This window comes from Leptinotarsa decemlineata, unplaced genomic scaffold (genome assembly GCF_025532065.1).
Source record: "Leptinotarsa decemlineata unplaced genomic scaffold, Ldec_3_MD MMD2_tig00026328_RagTag_RagTag, whole genome shotgun sequence".
Taxonomy (NCBI): domain Eukaryota; kingdom Metazoa; phylum Arthropoda; class Insecta; order Coleoptera; family Chrysomelidae; genus Leptinotarsa; species Leptinotarsa decemlineata.
In genome coordinates this window covers 37,592,810-37,612,257 of record NW_027412688.1, presented here as the reverse complement: position 1 = coordinate 37,612,257, position 19,448 = coordinate 37,592,810, and the positions used below count along the sequence as shown (strand labels likewise).

The window sequence follows — 19,448 nt, the reverse complement described above, 5'->3', positions numbered from 1 at the left end:
CTCCTCCTCCAGGTGAACAAGTTAGCAAAACTTTATCGACTACCAATCAGGTATCTGTGAAACAGCATTATGTTAGACTTATGTAGCTTATTATTTCACTATTACCTCTCATTTTCTGTTGATATGTCCCATTTTTAGGTCAGCAAAAGTGCCTATGGATGAACTATTGCTTCAAACCAATTGGAGATCTAAACACGATTCGGTAATTTTAACGGATTTGCTCGTTGAAGGGGGTATTTTTGAAAACGGGGCTTTGAAGCACTGTTCTCCGAATTCGGAAAATATCAACACTGTACCTAATTGTTACCTCAATTGGGTTGAAAAGGTGAGAAAAAATAACTTCAAAAATCTCTTGAAGTTTCGCACTTCCTTTGTCTAAAACACCCAAAATCAATGAACAATAAAATTACTTTGATTTCTCAAAAATAAAAGACATTTCACTCCACTTTCGGCCTGATTATGGTTGTTAATTCTGGTAAGCAGAAAAGTTTCAAAATCAAAATGGCATGTCTCAATAATAATATACGTGGCTAATTGTTTCCTTTCATTTTCAACAGAAGAATGTATTGGACCAAGACAAATACATTGACGTGCCTGTATACACCACATCTAGCAGGGATAAGAAGATTTTCTTAGTGCAAATATCCTGTGACGCAAAACAGAAAGACGAATGGATTCAATGCGGTATAGCTTTCTATCTAGAGCAATAATAATGTCATTGTTAGTTAAGATAAGTATTCATTAAAGTCATCATCGATAAAAAATTCGTTTTTACTCACAACCATCTGATTTATGATAGTGGTGTTCTACAAAGGTCCACTTCAGAGCTTTTACTAATGATGGATATCTCTCGATTCTTCCACTTCGAGAAGTTTTTTCACGGTTCCCGAAATTATCAAATCAAACTTTATATTTTCCAAGAAATTAAGTTCTATGATTTGAACATAAAACAGCACAGAATTCACTAAATATAATTGTCCATGGTCCATAAACACGTTCTTGATTGTGAATCTCTGAAAACCGTAACAGTTACATAAAGTGAAAAAACTGTGACCCAACCATTATTTCTGAAAATTTACTCATCAAGACAAGAACGTCTTGATGATTCTTTAAAGTGTTTTTTCTCATCGACTATCTTGAGAGGGGAAACAGTGAATAATTTATAGCGTTATTGAAGCGTTTGAAGGACGAAAATGCAAAGAAACGACTGCATCTGGCAAAGAAAAAAAAATGATTCATCAAGACAAAGCACCGTGTCACAAGTCAATCAAAACAATGGCAAATTTGTATCAGTTGGGCAATTTTAAACAAAAAGCGCGTTTTCTTTTATTTCAATTCGGAGAATTCCAAAACCCAATTCTACTTCAATTTTATATAATGAAAAGAAATAAGAATTTCACAATATTAAGAGCACCGGACAAAACAATAATTTCACTCCCGGGCACACATTCCGAACCTCAGCGTCCGTCCTCAGCACGGAGACAAGGTACAAGTCTTGATCTGCGCCTCCTTCTCGCCGGTAGCGCACCCCTTAGACACACAATGTCTCCACCGGGTCATCTTTCCCACGCCGCAAGACACGCTGCAAGACGACCACTTGCCCCAGTGGTCCCAGATCTTGGCGTCCTTCTTCGAGCGTTCGTTGATGGCGATGATGTCGTCGTAGTAGACCACGTGGTCCAGGTTGTCGTCCTCCGCTGAGCGGGTGACTTCTTTTTTCTGCGGAAAGGGGGATGTGGCGTTGGTGGTGACGGAGTGGTTCGAGGCGTTTGTAGCGTTCTTGGCCAGTGAAGGCAGGATCAGCAGGAGAAATATTAAAGCGAGTGACTTTGACATTTCCGGAGCGATATTTGTCAGTAACAAAAGTTTGGGGTTGTTCAGATAACGTTTCCAAGGATATTTTTTCACGTGTTCTATTTTCAGCTGCAGGTGATTCAGTGAGGAGAAAATGTTTTTTGGTGAAAGATCATCAGTGACACCAACTAACGATAATAATATTTCAGTGAATCATAAGTATGAGAAAATGATGAGAAGGTGAATTTATTTTCAAACGATAACCAAACGTAAAACGTATTTGAACTACGAACGAACGTTGCGTTCCAAGACATGTACCCAGCCACTAATGTTGGCTTAGATTTTCGGAACTTATTGATATAAAGTGCTTTCAATGAAATGAAAAAACCTTTTCAATTTTTTTATCATGGAATAATTTTAATTTTCCGGGTTTTTCAACTCCTTACCTCTGGTAACTAGAATATGATTGGTTCAATATCCTACTGTTTCTCAATAAAGTTATCTACTATATGTCATATGATATGATAATTTTTAAAACATCCACAGTATTTTATTTCCTTGAAGTGAAATCTTCTTTGTTGAAGGTTTACCACAAATACAAACATATGCTGATTTGCCCAATAATTCTGAGAATTATTTTCTCTTCCATTACTATTTCTGAATATCGGAGAGGTTGTGCAGTGCATAGACACATTTTCCAAAATATAACTTCTTCTTCTTCTTTTTCCATTAATGTCTTCGGCTGCCAGGGCTAACCAGCCAGGAGTTCCAGGATCATGTTGCTACTACAGGTGGAGCCTACACTGAAGTGGATCTGAGTTGGACCCAAACCCCACCTGGGTTTGCGCTAAAACAGAGTTCGACTGTAATTTGAAGTCAGTTAACAAGCAATGTCCGACTACACTAGAGTGTAAGCACTAATGTGAGGTGGAGCACTACGGTTACGTGTATGAACACTACGATCAGGTCATGATTGGCGAAGCACTGCATGGGCACAAGTATTAGATCTGGCTTGATCACTACAGCTTTATATTGGATGAAATCAGGAATTTGGATATGGTCTGTATGTTAGATGGTGATATATGTTTGAAAAAGATATCGTGGAAGGTAAGAGGCTGAATTGTTGAAGGAGGGATGCTGAGAGGCATGAAATATCTGTATATTATGAGAAATATTAGGGCCGGCAAAGAATATATGTGGGAGCGTCTGTATTTCCCCACATTCGCAGCGGTCGTCATCAACTATCTTAATTTTGTGGAGATGCGCTTTATTGAGGGAATGAGTGCTCCTAATTCTGCACATATTGACGATTTCTTTATGAGAACAAGTAGCCAGATCCTTAAACCATGGAGTTTTGTAAGGTTGTGGTACGGAGGAAAAGTAAAGTTTGGCTTTGAATTGTCCGTCCGCGCCATATTGATTGGTCAAGTCTATTCTGATATATAACTGGTACTCTGGTTCTTCTTCTCTTTTTTTGGTATTTGCTTCCCTACGGCGCACTAGACCAGAATTACTCCGATTCACTGAACAAAACATTTTGGATTTCCTTGTCCTAATGAAGAATTGTCTTTTACATTTCTGTGAAAGAATATCAGAATAGATAGATGTAAAAATGAATATCCGAACGCTTATGATTGCGGATCCTCATGAGATTAATCATCGTTTTCCTAGAGTTTGACTCTGAATATTGATTTGCCTACTCCAGGGTCCACATGAATCCATCGTTATTTTGGAAAATTCTGTAATCCATATCGAAAAATTACTTCATTATTCAAAGTAAACATGGCGCTGCGTCAAAATAATAATCAAAGTATCATTCTGCGGAGCAATTATATAAATGACTTTTCAAAGCTCTTACAAGCGTTTGAAGTTAAAGGCATGGAAAATACAAAAAAGTTTATTAGCAAAACGTCTTCTATTTCGTTAAAAAATATAAACAACATTCAATACATATAATCATCAAAAGCAACTAATTCGCTTTCATTATGACATTTCCAAATCCAGTCAGGCCTCACACAACTCGCATCGGCATTGATCTCTTTGAAACTCTCGCTGGTGTCTTCGGCAGCTACTATCACGTCAACGTCTTCTGTGGGATCGTCAGCCATCTTCCTGAAAGACTCTCAAATGAAAATAAATTGCTGAGTTTTATCATTCATCGATGTAGACGCTAGTATTGAAGAAATGCCTTTGAAATAATACGTGTTTTTGTAATCCTGGTAATGCATTGAAACATCAAAGTAATCTACCAGCAATGTACAGGAAACTTGAATTTTATAAACTGACAATATAGTTCAGGTATTTAAGTCTAGAGGGAACTAGCAAACTAAGGTGATTTGTATTGCGAAAATCTCAATTCAAAACAGTCAAAACTCGCAGCTACATTCAGCAGCAGCAGCATGTCAAACAACTATGTTTCATTATGATGTTTTTCAGAATTTTAGATGGAAAAACCCAAACACAAACAACAGTACGTTTGCTGAAACAAATGAATGATTATTTGTTGGCCTCATCTCTCAGAAAAATTAGACAAGTTTCTTGTAGAATCATCAGGACAGTGCTAAAAAAATATTTCAAGACAACTCCACCAAAATTGTTATCATACTAATTTTACTCACCCTCTATAGGCCACGATGTACTTTCTGAGCTTGGCGTACGTTTCATCGTCAAAAGACTGATCCACGTAAAATACTTTGCCATCGAAAAAGCCTGCCAGTTCCTCAACTTCCGGCACCTTGGATTTTTCTGGAAATTCTTCTTCGTCCGTATCAACGCAATAAATATCGCCGTTAGCTTTCGTGCTAGGGCTAGTTTTTTTCTCGGTAGCGGATTGTGCTGCCAAAATTTTTGCTATCCTTTCTTCGGTATCAGACCCCTCGTCTCTACTGAATATGAATGAAAAAAGAACAAAATTCACACCATTCGAGATGATAACAGTTCTTAGGACACTCACTGGTCGTTGTAATCCAGATCGGTTTCTTCTGGTGAATCGCTCTGTACGTCCATCTCAACGGTCTCTACTGCTTCGCATATCTCATCTTCGCTCTCGTCTTTATCCTTATCACTTTTATCTAGAGCGTATCTTCTCCACGGCAACCTCTTTCTTTGTTTGTGGCACTCTTCCAACCATGTCTTTCTCACTATCTTCCCTTTGCCTTTCACCTGGTTGAACTTTGGAGTGTTTGCAAAGGCACAACTAAAAGCAGATTTTTATTTGAATCCCACATAAAGCTGACGAGATGAATACGGGAGTTAGAAAGCATTAACTCTAAATAATCAAAGAATTGCAAGTGATTCGAAAGTAAGTCAGCTAATGTGATATTCTTACAATCTCAGTTGATTAGAAAACTCATCACATCCATAAAATAATCTCATCTTGAAATATTAGGAGTTAATTTATTCCAGCTATTCACTTTAGAGCCATAAAAGACGCAACAACTTCTCAAGTCAGGCTGAAGAAATTAAGAAAATCAAATATTCCAATTGTTCCGTGCAGCTGAGGCCATAAACTAAAAAATAAGAAGAAGAAGTAATGCTGAATCACCTCTTCTTATTATTCTCGTGCAGTGATAGCCTGTTATCAAAAGAAAACTATCCAACAGCACCTTCTGCTCAATAGTTGAACATCTTCAGAATTTTAACCGACTTAATGTAATAGGCCTGACTATTCTTGAACTACCAGCTTGTTCTTTTGAAAAAACGTGTACCCTAGGAATGAATATACAGTCAAACAAATAAATTTACTGATACCTACATTAAATGGGTACAACTCGAATCCCAATCCGGCTTGTACTTGGCCCCCATTGACAAGGCTGTCGTTCGAAGCATCGCTCTATCGGGATTCTGAATTCCGCTAACGACAATAGTGATACCTTCCAACAATCTTTCATATGGCTTCGTGACGGGAATGTTCATTTTCTTCTTTTTAGTGTCTTCTTTTGTCGTGTCCTCTTGCAGCTTTCTCTTCAGGTCTCGCTTTGATTCGTTTTGTTTGGAAGTGCTGGGACTATCATGGTTACTAACTTCCTTCTGTTTGCTACCTTTGATATGCAATGAGATTGTTTAGAATTGGACTAAGTTTCATTGTTATAATAATAATAATTAATATACAGAAATGAAGGATGAAGATGAACATAAAAACTGACAAATTTGTCGCTCTATTCAAAAGAAATAGGTAGACCTACTTCTTGATATTGATCAAGGCAATAAGAGTTCACTTCACATCCATGTCTTTCAAGCACAAGAGCGGGCAACCATTCTTATCGGCATCAACTCGTCTGTCACCTTTTCCGCAGCGTGACATAACCATCAATTACGAATTTTTCCCAAATTGGCATAGGATACCTACTCATAAAAATCCTCACCCAAGTTTTTTACAAATTCACTGGATTACTGAGTTTTTTTGAGAAAAAACAATGCAAGAAATTTCATGATTGGTTTTTTGAAACTATTGAAATGGAGAGAGAAAAAAACTGAACTTCTTTTACCGGATTATAAAACTATAAGTCTTCATTTCTCTCTGACATAAGACATAAGAGGAAATAGTAATATGGTAATATATTAATATAGTTTGTGAAATTGAATATTATCGGAAATTAATATGTTTGACAATTTGGCTTTTGACAATATTGACAAAATAGTACAGTCAATTTTTCAAAATTTTTGGTTTCATTCAATATTTCATATAATGCATTGATTATGAAAACTATTAAAATAACTTTAATACCCTTTTTTTTTTCAAAAAACAAAATTACTAAAAATATTAAGCCAATTTTGTTTTCCTCTTTTTGTAAATCATCTGTATAGAGAATGTTCCTCCTGACGAAAATCAAGTAGTTTTCATAAAAGAGCTCTAAAACAACGCATTTCAAACTCATCATATCAACTTAAAGAAGTATTTAAATACTTAAAAAAGAGGAATGAAATAATGCATTCAACATTTGGCAACATCGGTTATAGCTAATAAAGGACAATGAATCTGTTACCTGAATGAGACAAACAAAGATGACTTATTTCAGAGGCGTGCTGTTCTGTTTACTTATGTTCCGAGTCCAGAGACATTCTGTGACATATGACATTTTGTGCACCTAACCTATCTTTCTCTATATAAATAAATAACAAAACAACTGTTGTTTATGTGGCTTGTGGAGCCACATATTTTGCCTCAATTGTTGATTTATTAAGATAATTTTCCTTTTTTAAACTAAAATTTTGTTCAAACTTGCATTTGCTGTAATAACCCAAATTGAGGAACATTCCCCATTGTGGAAAGTGGAAGCAATTTTCAAACTTTTTTCTACTCCCAAGTTACATTAACATATAAAATTGTTAGAGATAGAAAAGTAACCTTTATTTTCTCGTTTCATCTGATGGATTGCCTGAGCTAAAAAAAATAGTCTGGTCAATTTCAAAATTTTCAAGGTTTCTGTAATGTTTTTTCAACGGTTAAATAAAAGAGAATAATACAGTCAATTTTTTGACTCTCTCACAATAACTAACTCTACAGACTTCAAAAATTACACAAAAAGGCACAAAAAAGTGTCTCTAACCTTTGGCTGGTGTTGCGTCTTTCACCTTCTTCTTAGCTTTCTCGCCGTCCTTATCTCGCCTCACATCCTCCTCCCTTTCATCATCTTTCGTCTTAACTTTGGGAAGCCCCCAAATGTTGAGCTCCGCACTCTGTTTCCTGCCTTCGTCTTTGTTTTTCTTCGCCTCGTCCTCCTCCTTCTTCTTCTTGATGATCCGGTCAATTTTTTCGTTTGGTTTATCATCGTCTTCGCTATAAAAGAGTCCCGTCCGATTCCTGTCCTTTCGGGGCTGTTCTTCACCTTCCTCGGACTGCTGAACCTTCGTGCGGTTCTGTGTAGGTGTGGAGTCACCAGTCTTCAGTTTGGGTTTACACTTGGGGGAACCAAACCTTGCCAAGGACGTGGCCGAGGCAGCCTCCCGTATAGCAGCAGCACCTAAGATACCACAAATTCAACTGAAACGATGAAACGACTGGAAAAATCGTATTAGAAAGCAGACAGTATTGTTGTCAACAAACTGATGAGAAATAAATGATACCAAAGCTATGTAGAAACCATCAAAAAAATTAGTTAGAACCCTACTCGAAATGAATTTGAAGAAAGGAGTCTAGAAATTGATAAAAAATTCTTTCAACATATACTTGTGGGACTACCCACAAATCATCAGTTCATCATATATTCTTTAACTGTCTCACTGGGAGAACGTTACCCAATCTGACGAAATTACCCGACTTGTATTACGTTTTCAAAAGTGTACTGATTCAAATGGAGCTAATTTCGATAGAATTTAATAAGTATTCATTGAGATATTACAGTTTAAAGTGAACTCATTTGAAACGACCCAATAGGTTATATTAGGTTACACGTTGATTAGTTTTAAAAAAGGTTACATATTGATTTGTTTAGAAAATGTTAGGGTAGGTTGGGTTACATGTTGATTAGTTAAAAAAGTTAGGTTAGGGTGAGTTAGATTAGGTTATGTGTTCCAAAAAAGGTTTAAGTTATGTAAGATTACATGTTGATTAGTTTTAAAAAAGTTATGTTATGGTAGGTTAGGTTATACATTGATTAGGTGAGGTTAGGGTAAGTTAGATTAGGTTACATGTTGATTAGTTTCAAAAAAGTTTAGGTTAGGTTATGTTAGGGTAGGTTAGATTAGGTTTCATGTTGATTAGTTTAAAAAAGGTTGGGGTATATTAGGGTAGGTTATATGTTGATTTGTTTAGAAAAGGTTAGGTTATGTTAGGATAGGTTAAGTTACATTTTGATTAGGTTACATGTAGATTAGGTTACATGTTACATGCTTGAAGAAGCTATTGTATAGCGAAACACGTGTCGCGGTTTTTGTAAAACCCTTATAGTGAAAATCATATAATAAACTCTATTTATTAGTTTATTTTTTACTTGTTGATCAGTTAAATAAGTAAGGTTAGGATAAGAATAGAATAGAACTTTATTCGTCACTGAAGTTATTACAGAAATGAGTACAGAATGTATAACTTATTGGACTCATCACAAAATATGATATAAATTTAGTATTTAGTTAGATTAGGTTACATATTGATTAGTTTCAAAAAAGGTTAGGTAAGATTAAGTTATGTTATATTACCTACATGTTGATTAGTTTTAAAAATTATATTATGGTAGGTTAGGTTACATGTAGATTAGGTTACATGTTGATGAGTTTCAAAATAGGTTAGGATAGGTTAGGTTAGATTACGTTTCATGTTGATTAGTTTAAAAAAGGTTGGGTTATATTAGTGTAGGTTAGGTTAGGTTACATATTGATTAGTTTAAAAAAAGATTAGACTAGGTTGCATGTTGATTAGTTTAAGAGGTTAGTTTATGTTACGGTAGGTTAGGTAAGGCTACATGTGGATTAGGTTACATGTTGATTAGTCTGAAAAAAGGTTAAGTTAGGTTAGGTTACAAAAAGTTAATTTTCTTCACCATTGAATATTCAAATTTTTTTAATAACAGGATACATATGTCAGTACTTGTACCACATTTTTCATTATAGCAGTACAATCAAGTTTTTTCTAAATACTGTGCAATTTAACGTATTCAACACAATAAAATGATGCCTATATTTAAAAATAATTAATACATATAGTTACATAGCAGAGACATCTCATTTACATCAAATTAATTGAATTGTGTCGTTATTATACTTTAATGAATATTTTGAATATTGATTATTCTAGAGCTTTTGTGTTTATTTTGATGACTGAGAAAGCAACTTTGAGGGTTCAACTCCTACCTGATAATTTCTCCTCCTTCTTTTGCTCCTTCACCTTGGCAAACAAGCTCCCGGCCGTGAAAATATCAGGAGAAGCCGGCCTGAGAGCGAACTTTCCGATATTACCCTGCAAAGTGCCTGATGGCTTCTCCTCCTTTGTGTGAAGAATGATAAACGACAGACCGTACTGCACATACCTGTTGAAAGGCTGTGTGCACACCACTTTGACTCTGTCCCACTTCTCGTCGCACTGCGGCTTCAACAGGTGTTCTTTCGTGAACATCCGTACCTGATTGACGTTCTGGCTCTGTTTGGCCTCCGCGGGGGTCATGAAGGCAGAAGCCATGAGAAGGCCTTTAAAGTCATCCCCTCCTCCGGATCGAGACACCAAAACTTCAATGAAGGCGGAGTGCTCGTTTCCTATATCGATTCCAGAGATTTCCGTGGCTTTTTCCAGCTGGAGCACTATGACGGCCATTTTTTCTCCGGCGGTTCGGCATTTCCACTTTTTTGAGTCATTCTTTAAGACGTTACTCGCTACGTGGACCTGAAGAAAATAAAAAACAGAGAAATTACTTTGGTTGTTTCATCTCTACCTCGCTGTTTTGTCAGTCTTACGCCTTCCTTTTTTTAATTTGTATGTTCAAAATCTGCGAAACAAAGATTTTATTATGTTATTACAACATGTTATTACAATTGGCCCAGCTGGATGCTGGGTTATCGTACCGGATCTTCACTGCTGAAGCTCATTACATAATCGACTTTGATTGGAGGCATTTTGCATGTTCAGTTGCTCTACGTATGGTTCTGATCTATAGATTCTAGAAATTTGAACTTTAATTTGTTATTGAAATTGTGCATTATATCAGTCGCCCGCCAAATATGAAAAATGACACTTGATACTTGACAGAAATTCGAAATAAAGTCACTTTCACAGAGCTTCGTTTGTCGCGCGCTTCAGCGTTCATTTATTCAATTCATTTTGTCAGCTGATACATAACTGATAGTGACACAATTTAAATATTAAATCAGAAAGTGAAACCTTGAGGTGAATTTCCATACATAGAAATAACTACAATCACAGTTTATTAGATATTGAGCTTGTAGCGCAACATTCCAGTATTTCCAAGAAATGTAGTGTTCATGTTCCGAAGAAATTGCATCGGATTTATTTTTCTTCAAGTCTGTAACTGAAAGAAATCTCTTCAGCACATGATAAAAAGTAGATAGAACAAATTGAAATGTACAAGTCATACATGAAAACTCATTATCATATCAAATATACTGAAAACTCCATTGCAAATTGTTCAAAAATTTAAAAAGATCCATATATTGACGTAAATATATCTTTTTTGTGATAACGTTTTCTAGACCTAGTTCATTCGAGATATTACATAGGAGTCTCTAGAGCCTGAGCCTGGTACAACTGTTACCCTATTACTGGACCAAGTGCTGTTAAAAGGTCAGCTATAACTATCATTTCTCTCGTTATTCATTAAATCTCCCACAAACATTCGTACAAGCATGAACGAAACTTTATAAAAAAAAAGTAAAGGCAGGCCACCATGTCAACTGATGCCACAAACAACAGAGGAATAAAAAAGAAGAAGTTCATACAACTTCAAATTAACCTTCATGTAAACGAAACCACAGAATGTAAACAAACAAATTGAAATATATCGAAGCAATGGAAATCGACTTGGAAATATCAGACGAAGAGTATGTCATTCAACGAGCAAAGGCCGCCTTCTCGTCCAACCCCGTGGCTGCGAAGGCATGGATGCTCACAGCGAAAACCCTCTACCCCAACAACTTTGGGGTACAGTTCGAAGCATACCACATCGAGAAGGACGCAGGGCACGTCAAAGAGGCGGCCAAGTGCTTCAGCGAGCTCATCACCAAATTTCAACAGCACCCCGATCTCTGGAAGGAAGTGGAAAAGGTGATATTGAAGTTATAGAATTGGAGAACTGACGAAACAAATTCAATTAAAAAAAAGCAAGGAGTTTTTTCCGAAAAAAAATTGTAAAAATAACACATTTGAAACAACTACTTTCAAAGGAATGAACGTCTCGAACTTCTTATTGGATAACTCCAAAAGACAACACACTTTTTCTTACATTAAAGTACAATTTTGTAACAAGAAGAAAATATCTGCTCGGATGGGTTTTTTATTCCAGTCTGTATCTAAAATAAACTTTTGGACATGATCTACTCACTTTCGATAAGAAGCTTCATTGTATGTTAATTACTCTCTTATAAAGTTTTCTACGTTTTTTTATATAATTATGGAGGAGTAGCAATTAAATGATTATTAACTATGCTTCTCCTGTAAATAAACTAATGATTGACACACTAACAGGTGACCGTGGCCCTGAGGGCAGAATCAGACACCAACGATGCCGAAACGCAATTTCTATGCGAGATGTTTCGGCATATATCCTCTGACGTGCAACACAAGCTGTTGCTGTTCACAGCCGAGCACTGCGAAGACACCATGGAGCACTGTCGGCTACTGCTTCTTCTACTACAGCGGTTCCCCACAGCAATCTCAAGCAACGGGCCCCGGCTAGTGGAAACGCTCATCAGCGCAGAAAAACACAGTGTGGACGGTCACTTTCCGGTCAACCCGTACAGAAAATTGTTGGTGTGCGACTTGCTCCCGCTTCTGGGCAACGAAAAAGCCAAATGTAAGTATCAATAGTAATGTATAAGTATTCTTGTGAAATATCACTTGAATATTTAGTAATAATGATGATTCTTTTCCCATAAACATACATGTTCATAGTAGGGAAAAAAATAATAATTCAAAACTACAAACAATTCTGATATGCTCTTTTTGATATGTCCTGGATCTCTCTCAGGGATTCTTTTTATCTTCCTAATTGTCCTACACGAAAATAATGTTTTTTTCTGGATGATGGGCAAGTAGAAATCCAGAAATCTTTTTTTCAATAAACTAATTTCTTTTGAAAATACTCCATTTTCAATTGTGTTTTTAATATTGTTTTGCTGTCATGTTACTTTTATCTGATTTTGAAGTAATAACCAATCATTATTAAAGTGGAACTGTCGTCAAAACTGCTATACAAGCTTCTACACAAGGCCATCGAGTTCTATCTGTGCTACCTGGGGTTGAGCACCAGCGTTATCCAGGACACCGAGACCAAAATCGAAGACCCGTGGGGGAAACTCTTCACCGTATTCGAATTCATCGGCAACCAGCTCAACTGGGAGCCGTACCTCATCAACTTCACCAGCAACTGGTCCAAAGAGGCCTACTGGCAGAAGATCATCAGCTTCTGCCAGAGCAAGACGAAGTCTTATCCGCTGGAAGATAAGCAGTTGTTGTTCTGCTTGTCGATTTACTTTGTCTATTGCTTGTTCGAGTACAACGCCAGCCTGACGCCCGAGTCAAGCCCCGGCCAGATCCCTACGACGTATCTGTTGGTGGAAGCTTTCTCGGACCCGAATCTGCCCAGTCTGGTGGCTGAACCAAAAACTAAGAAGCGGAAGAGCGATGTTGATGGGAGTCAGGTTCCCTGTTTGACGGTAAGATTGGGAAAAAAATGCAGACGTTTTTCACAAAAGTCTGATAGTTGAAAATGTTCAAAAGTATTTATTCAATAATGAGCAAGAGCTCATTGAAATATACCAGAATTAAATGAAATAATAACGCAACTTCCTCATTACTGGTTTATTCTAACTAAAAAACTGACGTTCAATTTTCATTTGTTATATACACCACTACTTAATACTGATTCATCAAAAAAAATTTACCTAGAGAGAAACCTAGAGGTCGACTCTTTTTATACTGACCTCTCTAAAGCTTTCGCCTGCGTTGATCATGATCTTCTCATAGCTAAGATCCTAGCATTAGGTTAACCCTGTGGACCAACATTCGTTGGTCCACTTGGTTCCTAGTAATCTAGGAAGGGGCCCCAACAGTCGACCCGCTCGGAGGGGTTAGAGGCAAGGTGGTGGGGCCCATAACGATGATTTGCCTACTGATGACAACCCTGGCAATGACAACGGACGCTTTGAGTGGACGCATGAGCTACGAGGGTAGTGAGCCCGCGCGAACAAGGTACATGGTGAGATTGCATGCTCTGTGAGTAGATGGGATAAGAGACTTCTGGAACGTATTTCCTAGGGGACGTAATTACGGTAGTGAGTGGGAAAGAGAGGTGTGCGACGTGATCGACGCATAGAAGGATGGAATGAGCATCGAGTAGATTCAGTTGATAGATAAGGGCGCGGTGGAATTACAAAAATAACGGTATAATATTAATAATGAACGAAAAATCGGATTAAAGAAAAAAACATGGCCACGGACGTTAAAGAAAAAAACATGTCTGCCAACGAAATAGAAAAAAACATGGCTGTCATATAGTGTGTCTCATCGTTTAGGAACAAAAAATGTACGGGGTGTCTCAAATACGTCAGCGTGGAAAATAACGGTATAATATTAATAATGAACGAAAAATCGAATTAAAGAAAAAAACATGGCCACGGGCGTTAAAGAAAACAACGTGGTTGTCAACGTAATAGAAAAAAACATGGCTGTCATACAGGTTTTCTCATCGTTTAGGAAAAAAACATGTACAGGGTGTACGTCGTCGTGAAAAATAATGGTATTATAATGACAATAATGAATGAAACATCGGAATAAAGAAAAAACATGACGTCAATATGTACAGGGTGTCTCAAAATACGTCATTTAAAATACATGACAGTTTAACGAGGCTCTATCGTTTTGTCGTGTGATTCCTCAATGTGTACAGGGTGTCTCATCGTTTGAGAAAAAACATGTACGGGGTGACTCAAATACGTCAGCGTGGAAAATAATGATATAATAATAATAATGAACGAAAAATCGGATTCAAGAAAAAAAAAACATGACGTCAATGTGTACGTCATTTAACCCCGATTTTTCGTTCATTATTATTATTATATCATTATTTTCCACGCTGACGTATTTGAGACACCCCGTATATGTTTTTTTCTTAAACGATAGGACACCCTGTATGACAGCCATGTTTTTTCTATTACGTTGGCAGCCATGTTTTTTTCTTTAACGCCCGTGGCCATGTTTTTTTCTTCAATCCGATTTTTCGTTCATTATTAATATTCTACCGTTATTTTTGTAATTCCACCGCACCCTTATCTATCAAATGAATCTACTCGATGCTCATTCCATCCTTCTATGCGTCGATCACGTCGCACACCTCTCTTTCCCACTCACTACCGTAATTACGTCCCCTAGGGAATACGTTCCAGAAGTCTCTTATCCCATCTACTTCTGTGGTGTGACACACATCCGGAGCATGTAGCCTTTTCAGCCAAAATCTTAGGAATTACGTATCCAGAATTAGGCCCCTGAAGCCACAAGAACTGGCTTGTTTGGATGCGGAGGTTCATAGTGTTCTAACAGAAGAGGCTGACATCTGGCCGCCGTGTACAGCGTCGACCAATGGCTTTCCGAATCGGAAAGACGGAATCCCGGCCTTGTGGTTCGACAGATCTGGTCACCGGAACTGTCGGAGAGGAACAAAGTTGCTGCAACAAATATGCTCGCCGTTCTTACTCTATTCATTTGGAGTAGTGAAGTGGACTCGGGAGGAGCTGTATCAACTCGACTTAAAGACTCGAAAAATGATGCATCTCTATAGGAGTTTGTATCCCAAATCGTCCGTTCCACGGTTGTACTTCCCCCGACAACAGGAAGGCCGTGGACTTTTGAGTTTGGAGTGTCTACATGACAGAATGGTACTGGGTACAGCCTGTAAAGTCGTCAGGAGTTCGGATCCCCTTCTCTGCATGGTCCATGACCATGAGCTGCCCGAGCAGCTGATGAACTCGGTATAGTTTGCGACACTGAACGAGGTGACCACTACTCAATCACCGAGTTGGATCCCGTTCAGCAAAAATCTCAGATAAAAGCCGCAGAGATCACCTTATTTCTGCGGAAACACAAAGATAAGCCAATTCATGGGATCTTCTTCAATAACATTGGAGACATTGGCTTATCAAAGCGCCTGACTTCTGCTTTTCCCAGGTCGAGTGGGCTGAAGTCGGAAACTGAGGGGTTCATCATGGCTTGCCAGGATGGTATCTTTAACACCTTAGTCTACCCCAGTCGCGTGATGGGTATAGAGGTTCCTGACACAAGGTACAACATGTCCAGCATATGCGGTCTCGGCCTATATCCATCGACATAACGTGGCCCTTGGAGTGCTACATTACCATCTACGGCATTCTTACGGTATTGACGAGACACCGGTGTTGCCCTACGCTCCGGGGGATATTGAAACCATTGTGGGGAACGAGAAGTGCCGAATTTATTGGAACTATTCGTTTCCCACCCGTAGGCTCATACAAGCTAGTAAGCCTGATGTAGTCCTTCTCGACCACCAGGCAAAAGTAAAACTAAATATGTTGAAATAAAATATAGGTGCTTATCACTGCGAAGTTACAATATGAGAAATGAAGAACAAAAAATGAGGGGAGTAAAAAAAGTACTTATATTATTAGGTCGTTCCATAGTTAACACTATCATTGCCAAATGGTTAATTTTTTGTGCTGTTTCTGTAGTGTTTCGTTGAAAATTCTTTATCAGTCGGTATACTCCACGAGACAGTAGAATAAATATTTATTGAGATATAAAGCTACAAAAACACAGGACATTAAAACGGATGGACTTTTGAAAGAACTTAATACTCAACATAGAAGTGGTCCGAGATACGATTCCTGAGGTACTCCACATGAAGGATTGTAATAAAAAGGACCATAGCCATATATAAAAATTTTTCACGTTGAACTAAGAAGTACTGTTGAATTATGAAAATCAAATTGTTGAAGTTTTTGTAGAAAAATCTTGCTTAGCAAAATTCGTGTATGTTACATCAACTTGGCCACCATTATCTAAGACATACTAACATTTTGACATTGCAAATAATCTTGGAAGTATACAATTTTGAATATTTAGAAATTATTGACAGTTAAATTCACATCACAAGTCGGAAGAAAAGACCAATTCGTGGAAAGTAATGTTTTATATAATGCACATTTCATAATGGATATGTAATTGTTAAGTGAGTAAAACTTGGTTTATCAAATATGCCCGTTCCATATCCATATTTTCACAAATTTCTCTAACGCCTGTAGTTTTCCAACTAGTTCTCTCACATACACAGTCATCATTTAATGTTCACAGACGATCTCAACTTTATAGGTTAGTTAACAGGGTTTGTGATGCAGAACTGTCATAGTTAAACTACTCAGACTTACCTCGTCGATACTGTATTCACCGACACTTTCTGTACTAGGTCGAAAAACCCGAACTCAAGCACATACAGAGCAACTTCATGGTCTGTGTCAACTGCTGGGACCTACTGAACTCTTCCGATAGCTTGCAGCGCGAGTTCATAAAACTGAACGGGCACCTCAAGCTGGACCCCCTCCTGGCGGGTTTCGTGATCGACTACGCCCTATACAAGGGCCTCTACGATGAGGCGCTCATGTTCCTGCACAAGATAACCGATAGCTCGCTTCTGCTACAAAGGCACATGAGGCTCACGAGTGTCCTCTACACCAAGAAGAACTACGCTTCGTGCTTAGAGCCAATCCTGCTGGCGCTGCCTCTGCTGCCGAGTAATAATGTGGGTTGTCTCAGCAGCAGCTTGATCATGGGCGGAAGTCAGAAACACCTGCACTATCTGCCGCTGACCAAGACGGCCGCTCTGCAGTATCTAGTCAAGGTGTTACTCAGGTAAGTTACTTTTTCTCAGAACAAAAAATTTTATTATTTGTGTGACAGTTGATTCTGAATGCTCTTGTCTCTAGAGTCTGCTTTATGTAATAGTTCTTTGCAGATTGATGTTTGAATGTTCGCTTGGGCAAAATGTCCAGAAGAGCGAACGCGAAAAAATATAAAAACTCATATCTGCCATCTAGGTTTGGAAATTTGAACCTCAAACTCAAGGAAACAATGATTATTGCCTCAGAGGAAGAAAGCAATATAGATTTTCTTCTGTTCTCTTTCATATAACCAAAATATCAGTCAGTTGTTTGTTTGCACATAAACCTTTATCACTGTACAAGAATGAACCATATCATAAGAGTTTTGTCAGTACAATATCTGTCAAGGATTGGTTATCTTGTTCATATTTATGTTTGTTTGTTTGGTTTGTTCTCATATGTCTTCAAATTCTGAAGTTTTTTGTGATTTTCAGATTTAATTTTTTTGTTTCCAGGGTTTTTAAGGTGGTGAAAACTTGTTAAGTTTGTGAACCTTCGCACTTCTCAAACACGAACGTCGGCTTTTTGTATGCACTTGTCAACAATCCACCTCATTGCCCTTGCTTATATGACAGAGATGGATGTTACGATTGTTCAAAGAGAAAAGTACCTTCACTGAAGATATAGATAGAGTAATATCAACTTTCTCTTCATTTCCTTGAGTTTTTCAGCACCACCTTGTGGTAATGGTCTCATCGAATTCCATACAATTTTTTCTTCTTCTTATTGTTGTAACCTAGGTTCTTCAAATGGGTTTTGCCTCGTGTTATTTCTTGATGTGACGAGTTTCTTACCAACGTCTCAAACTCGATTTGATGCTATTCATTTCTCTTAATCGCTGATCTTCCGAATTTAGTACTACTGATCTGATAACAGAATAACCATTCGAGTAATAGTCTTAACCATATTTAATCTAAGGTGATTGTATCTATTCAAGGAAATATTTGCAAACTATACCCTCTTTCAATGTATTCATTTGAAATTAGCTAATCCAGAAATTACTACTGCTACTGCTGTAAACCACCATTTTCAGTGTCTTTCCAATCTCCATAGAAATATTGAAATGTATCTAAATACGTTTCAGCAGTTGCATTTTCTATCCTTACAACATATTTTCACAAACTTTCCAGATGCGTCAAAGAAAACATGGCGAAGCACAGCTACAGCGAGCTGTCCATTGGCCATATTTTCACCCTGGTCCAGCTCGACTGGCCCCAAGAGGAAGACTTCGTGCCCCCACTTCTGGAGCAGATCCAGCAACACCGCACGTTCCAGTATCACAACTTCCAAAACTACATCTTGAATGTTGACATTCTGGAAGAACTTACCTACTTGTGGACGAGCCAAGGCGGGCAGATTAACCTGGACATCTTGCCTCATCTCGGACAGAGAAGGATAGGCACCAGAGGAGCAGACAAGGGAGTCAAGGAGGAGATCAGGCAGGCGATACGCAGGCAGATCTCCAGGAGTAACGAGAACCTGGAGGAGCTGTTGATTAGCTTCATCATGAATGAGCGTGCGCAGATTTTACAGACACTAGTGTGATGGTTTAACGTTGGTTGATTCAAATATTGTTGTTAACCTTGGAAAGTGCTTCAAGGAAATATTCGAGAGCCTTTGTATATTTATTTATAATTAAATCAGTTGATGTACATTTATTGTTTTTTTTTTGTCGGGTTTAAGAACCGTTGTAATGAGGAATATCTTCCTGACATTTTGTTAGCGTGCTAGACATGCTTCTTCAGGGGTGCTTCCATCTCCGACTTTGAAGGCTTTGTTTCACTAGTGAGTTTTTTGTTGCACATAAAGAACTAATAATTCCGTGTTTTTATTGGCAACCAGATTCAGTTATTTTCGCTCAAGGGTATTTACTATCTGCTCGATATATTTTGATCGCGCGCATCACGTACATTCATTTATTGCTAATTTATTTCGTATATAGTTGTTGATGAAACAGAAACTAACTTGCAACCCAATCTAGCCGAAATTAGATTTAACTAGGCTTTGGCTAGGTGAGGTTGTAGATAAGATTGTTTTCATTATTTTACCTATATTGTACAAAGTATACATGCGAGAAGATTGCTGTC

General features: G+C 37.8%; 4 protein-coding genes across 6 annotated transcripts in view; 2 read left to right on the top strand and 2 right to left on the bottom strand.

Annotated features, from left to right (window-relative positions):
* The window catches only part of btv (dynein cytoplasmic heavy chain beethoven), a 38,445-nt gene extending 37,687 nt beyond the window's left edge, over nt 1–758 (top strand). Inside the window, exons 68-69 of the mRNA XM_074182290.1 lie at nt 139–325; nt 558–758. Of these exons, the coding sequence (XP_074038391.1) occupies nt 139–325; nt 558–710 (340 nt within the window). The 3' untranslated portion in view covers nt 711–758. The remainder of the gene's footprint in view (nt 1–138; nt 326–557) is intronic.
* Nucleotides 759–1,357: 599 nt separating this feature from the next.
* Nucleotides 1,358–1,899, bottom strand: LOC141485481 (ADAMTS-like protein 3). The gene has a single exon (XM_074182289.1). It carries the CDS (start codon nt 1,834–1,836, stop codon nt 1,471–1,473), a length of 366 nt encoding a protein of 121 aa, XP_074038390.1. The 5' UTR covers nt 1,837–1,899; the 3' UTR covers nt 1,358–1,470.
* Nucleotides 1,900–3,677: 1,778 nt separating this feature from the next.
* Nucleotides 3,678–10,466, bottom strand: XRCC1 (DNA repair protein XRCC1). Of its 3 annotated transcripts, none has more exons than XM_074182285.1 (7): nt 10,288–10,466; nt 9,583–10,108; nt 7,344–7,757; nt 5,549–5,834; nt 4,748–4,990; nt 4,413–4,679; nt 3,678–3,906 (listed from the first exon to the last, which is right to left on the bottom strand). In XM_074182285.1, exons 1-7 carry the CDS (start codon nt 10,336–10,338, stop codon nt 3,738–3,740), a joined length of 1,956 nt encoding a protein of 651 aa, XP_074038386.1. In that variant the 5' UTR covers nt 10,339–10,466; the 3' UTR covers nt 3,678–3,737. The 3 variants fall into 3 exon arrangements, with proteins under 3 accessions (XP_074038386.1, XP_074038387.1, XP_074038388.1); XM_074182286.1 differs by having other exon boundaries at nt 4,413–4,676; XM_074182287.1 differs by having other exon boundaries at nt 10,180–10,318.
* Nucleotides 10,467–11,174: 708 nt separating this feature from the next.
* On the top strand, nt 11,175–19,015 carry IntS10 (integrator complex subunit 10). Its single transcript, XM_074182284.1, has 5 exons — nt 11,175–11,503; nt 11,924–12,251; nt 12,626–13,113; nt 16,890–17,332; nt 18,492–19,015. The coding sequence occupies exons 1-5, from the start codon at nt 11,249–11,251 to the stop codon at nt 18,904–18,906; spliced, it is 1,929 nt and encodes a 642-aa protein (XP_074038385.1). The 5' UTR covers nt 11,175–11,248; the 3' UTR covers nt 18,907–19,015.
* The last annotated feature ends 433 nt before the right edge of the window (nt 19,016–19,448 follow it).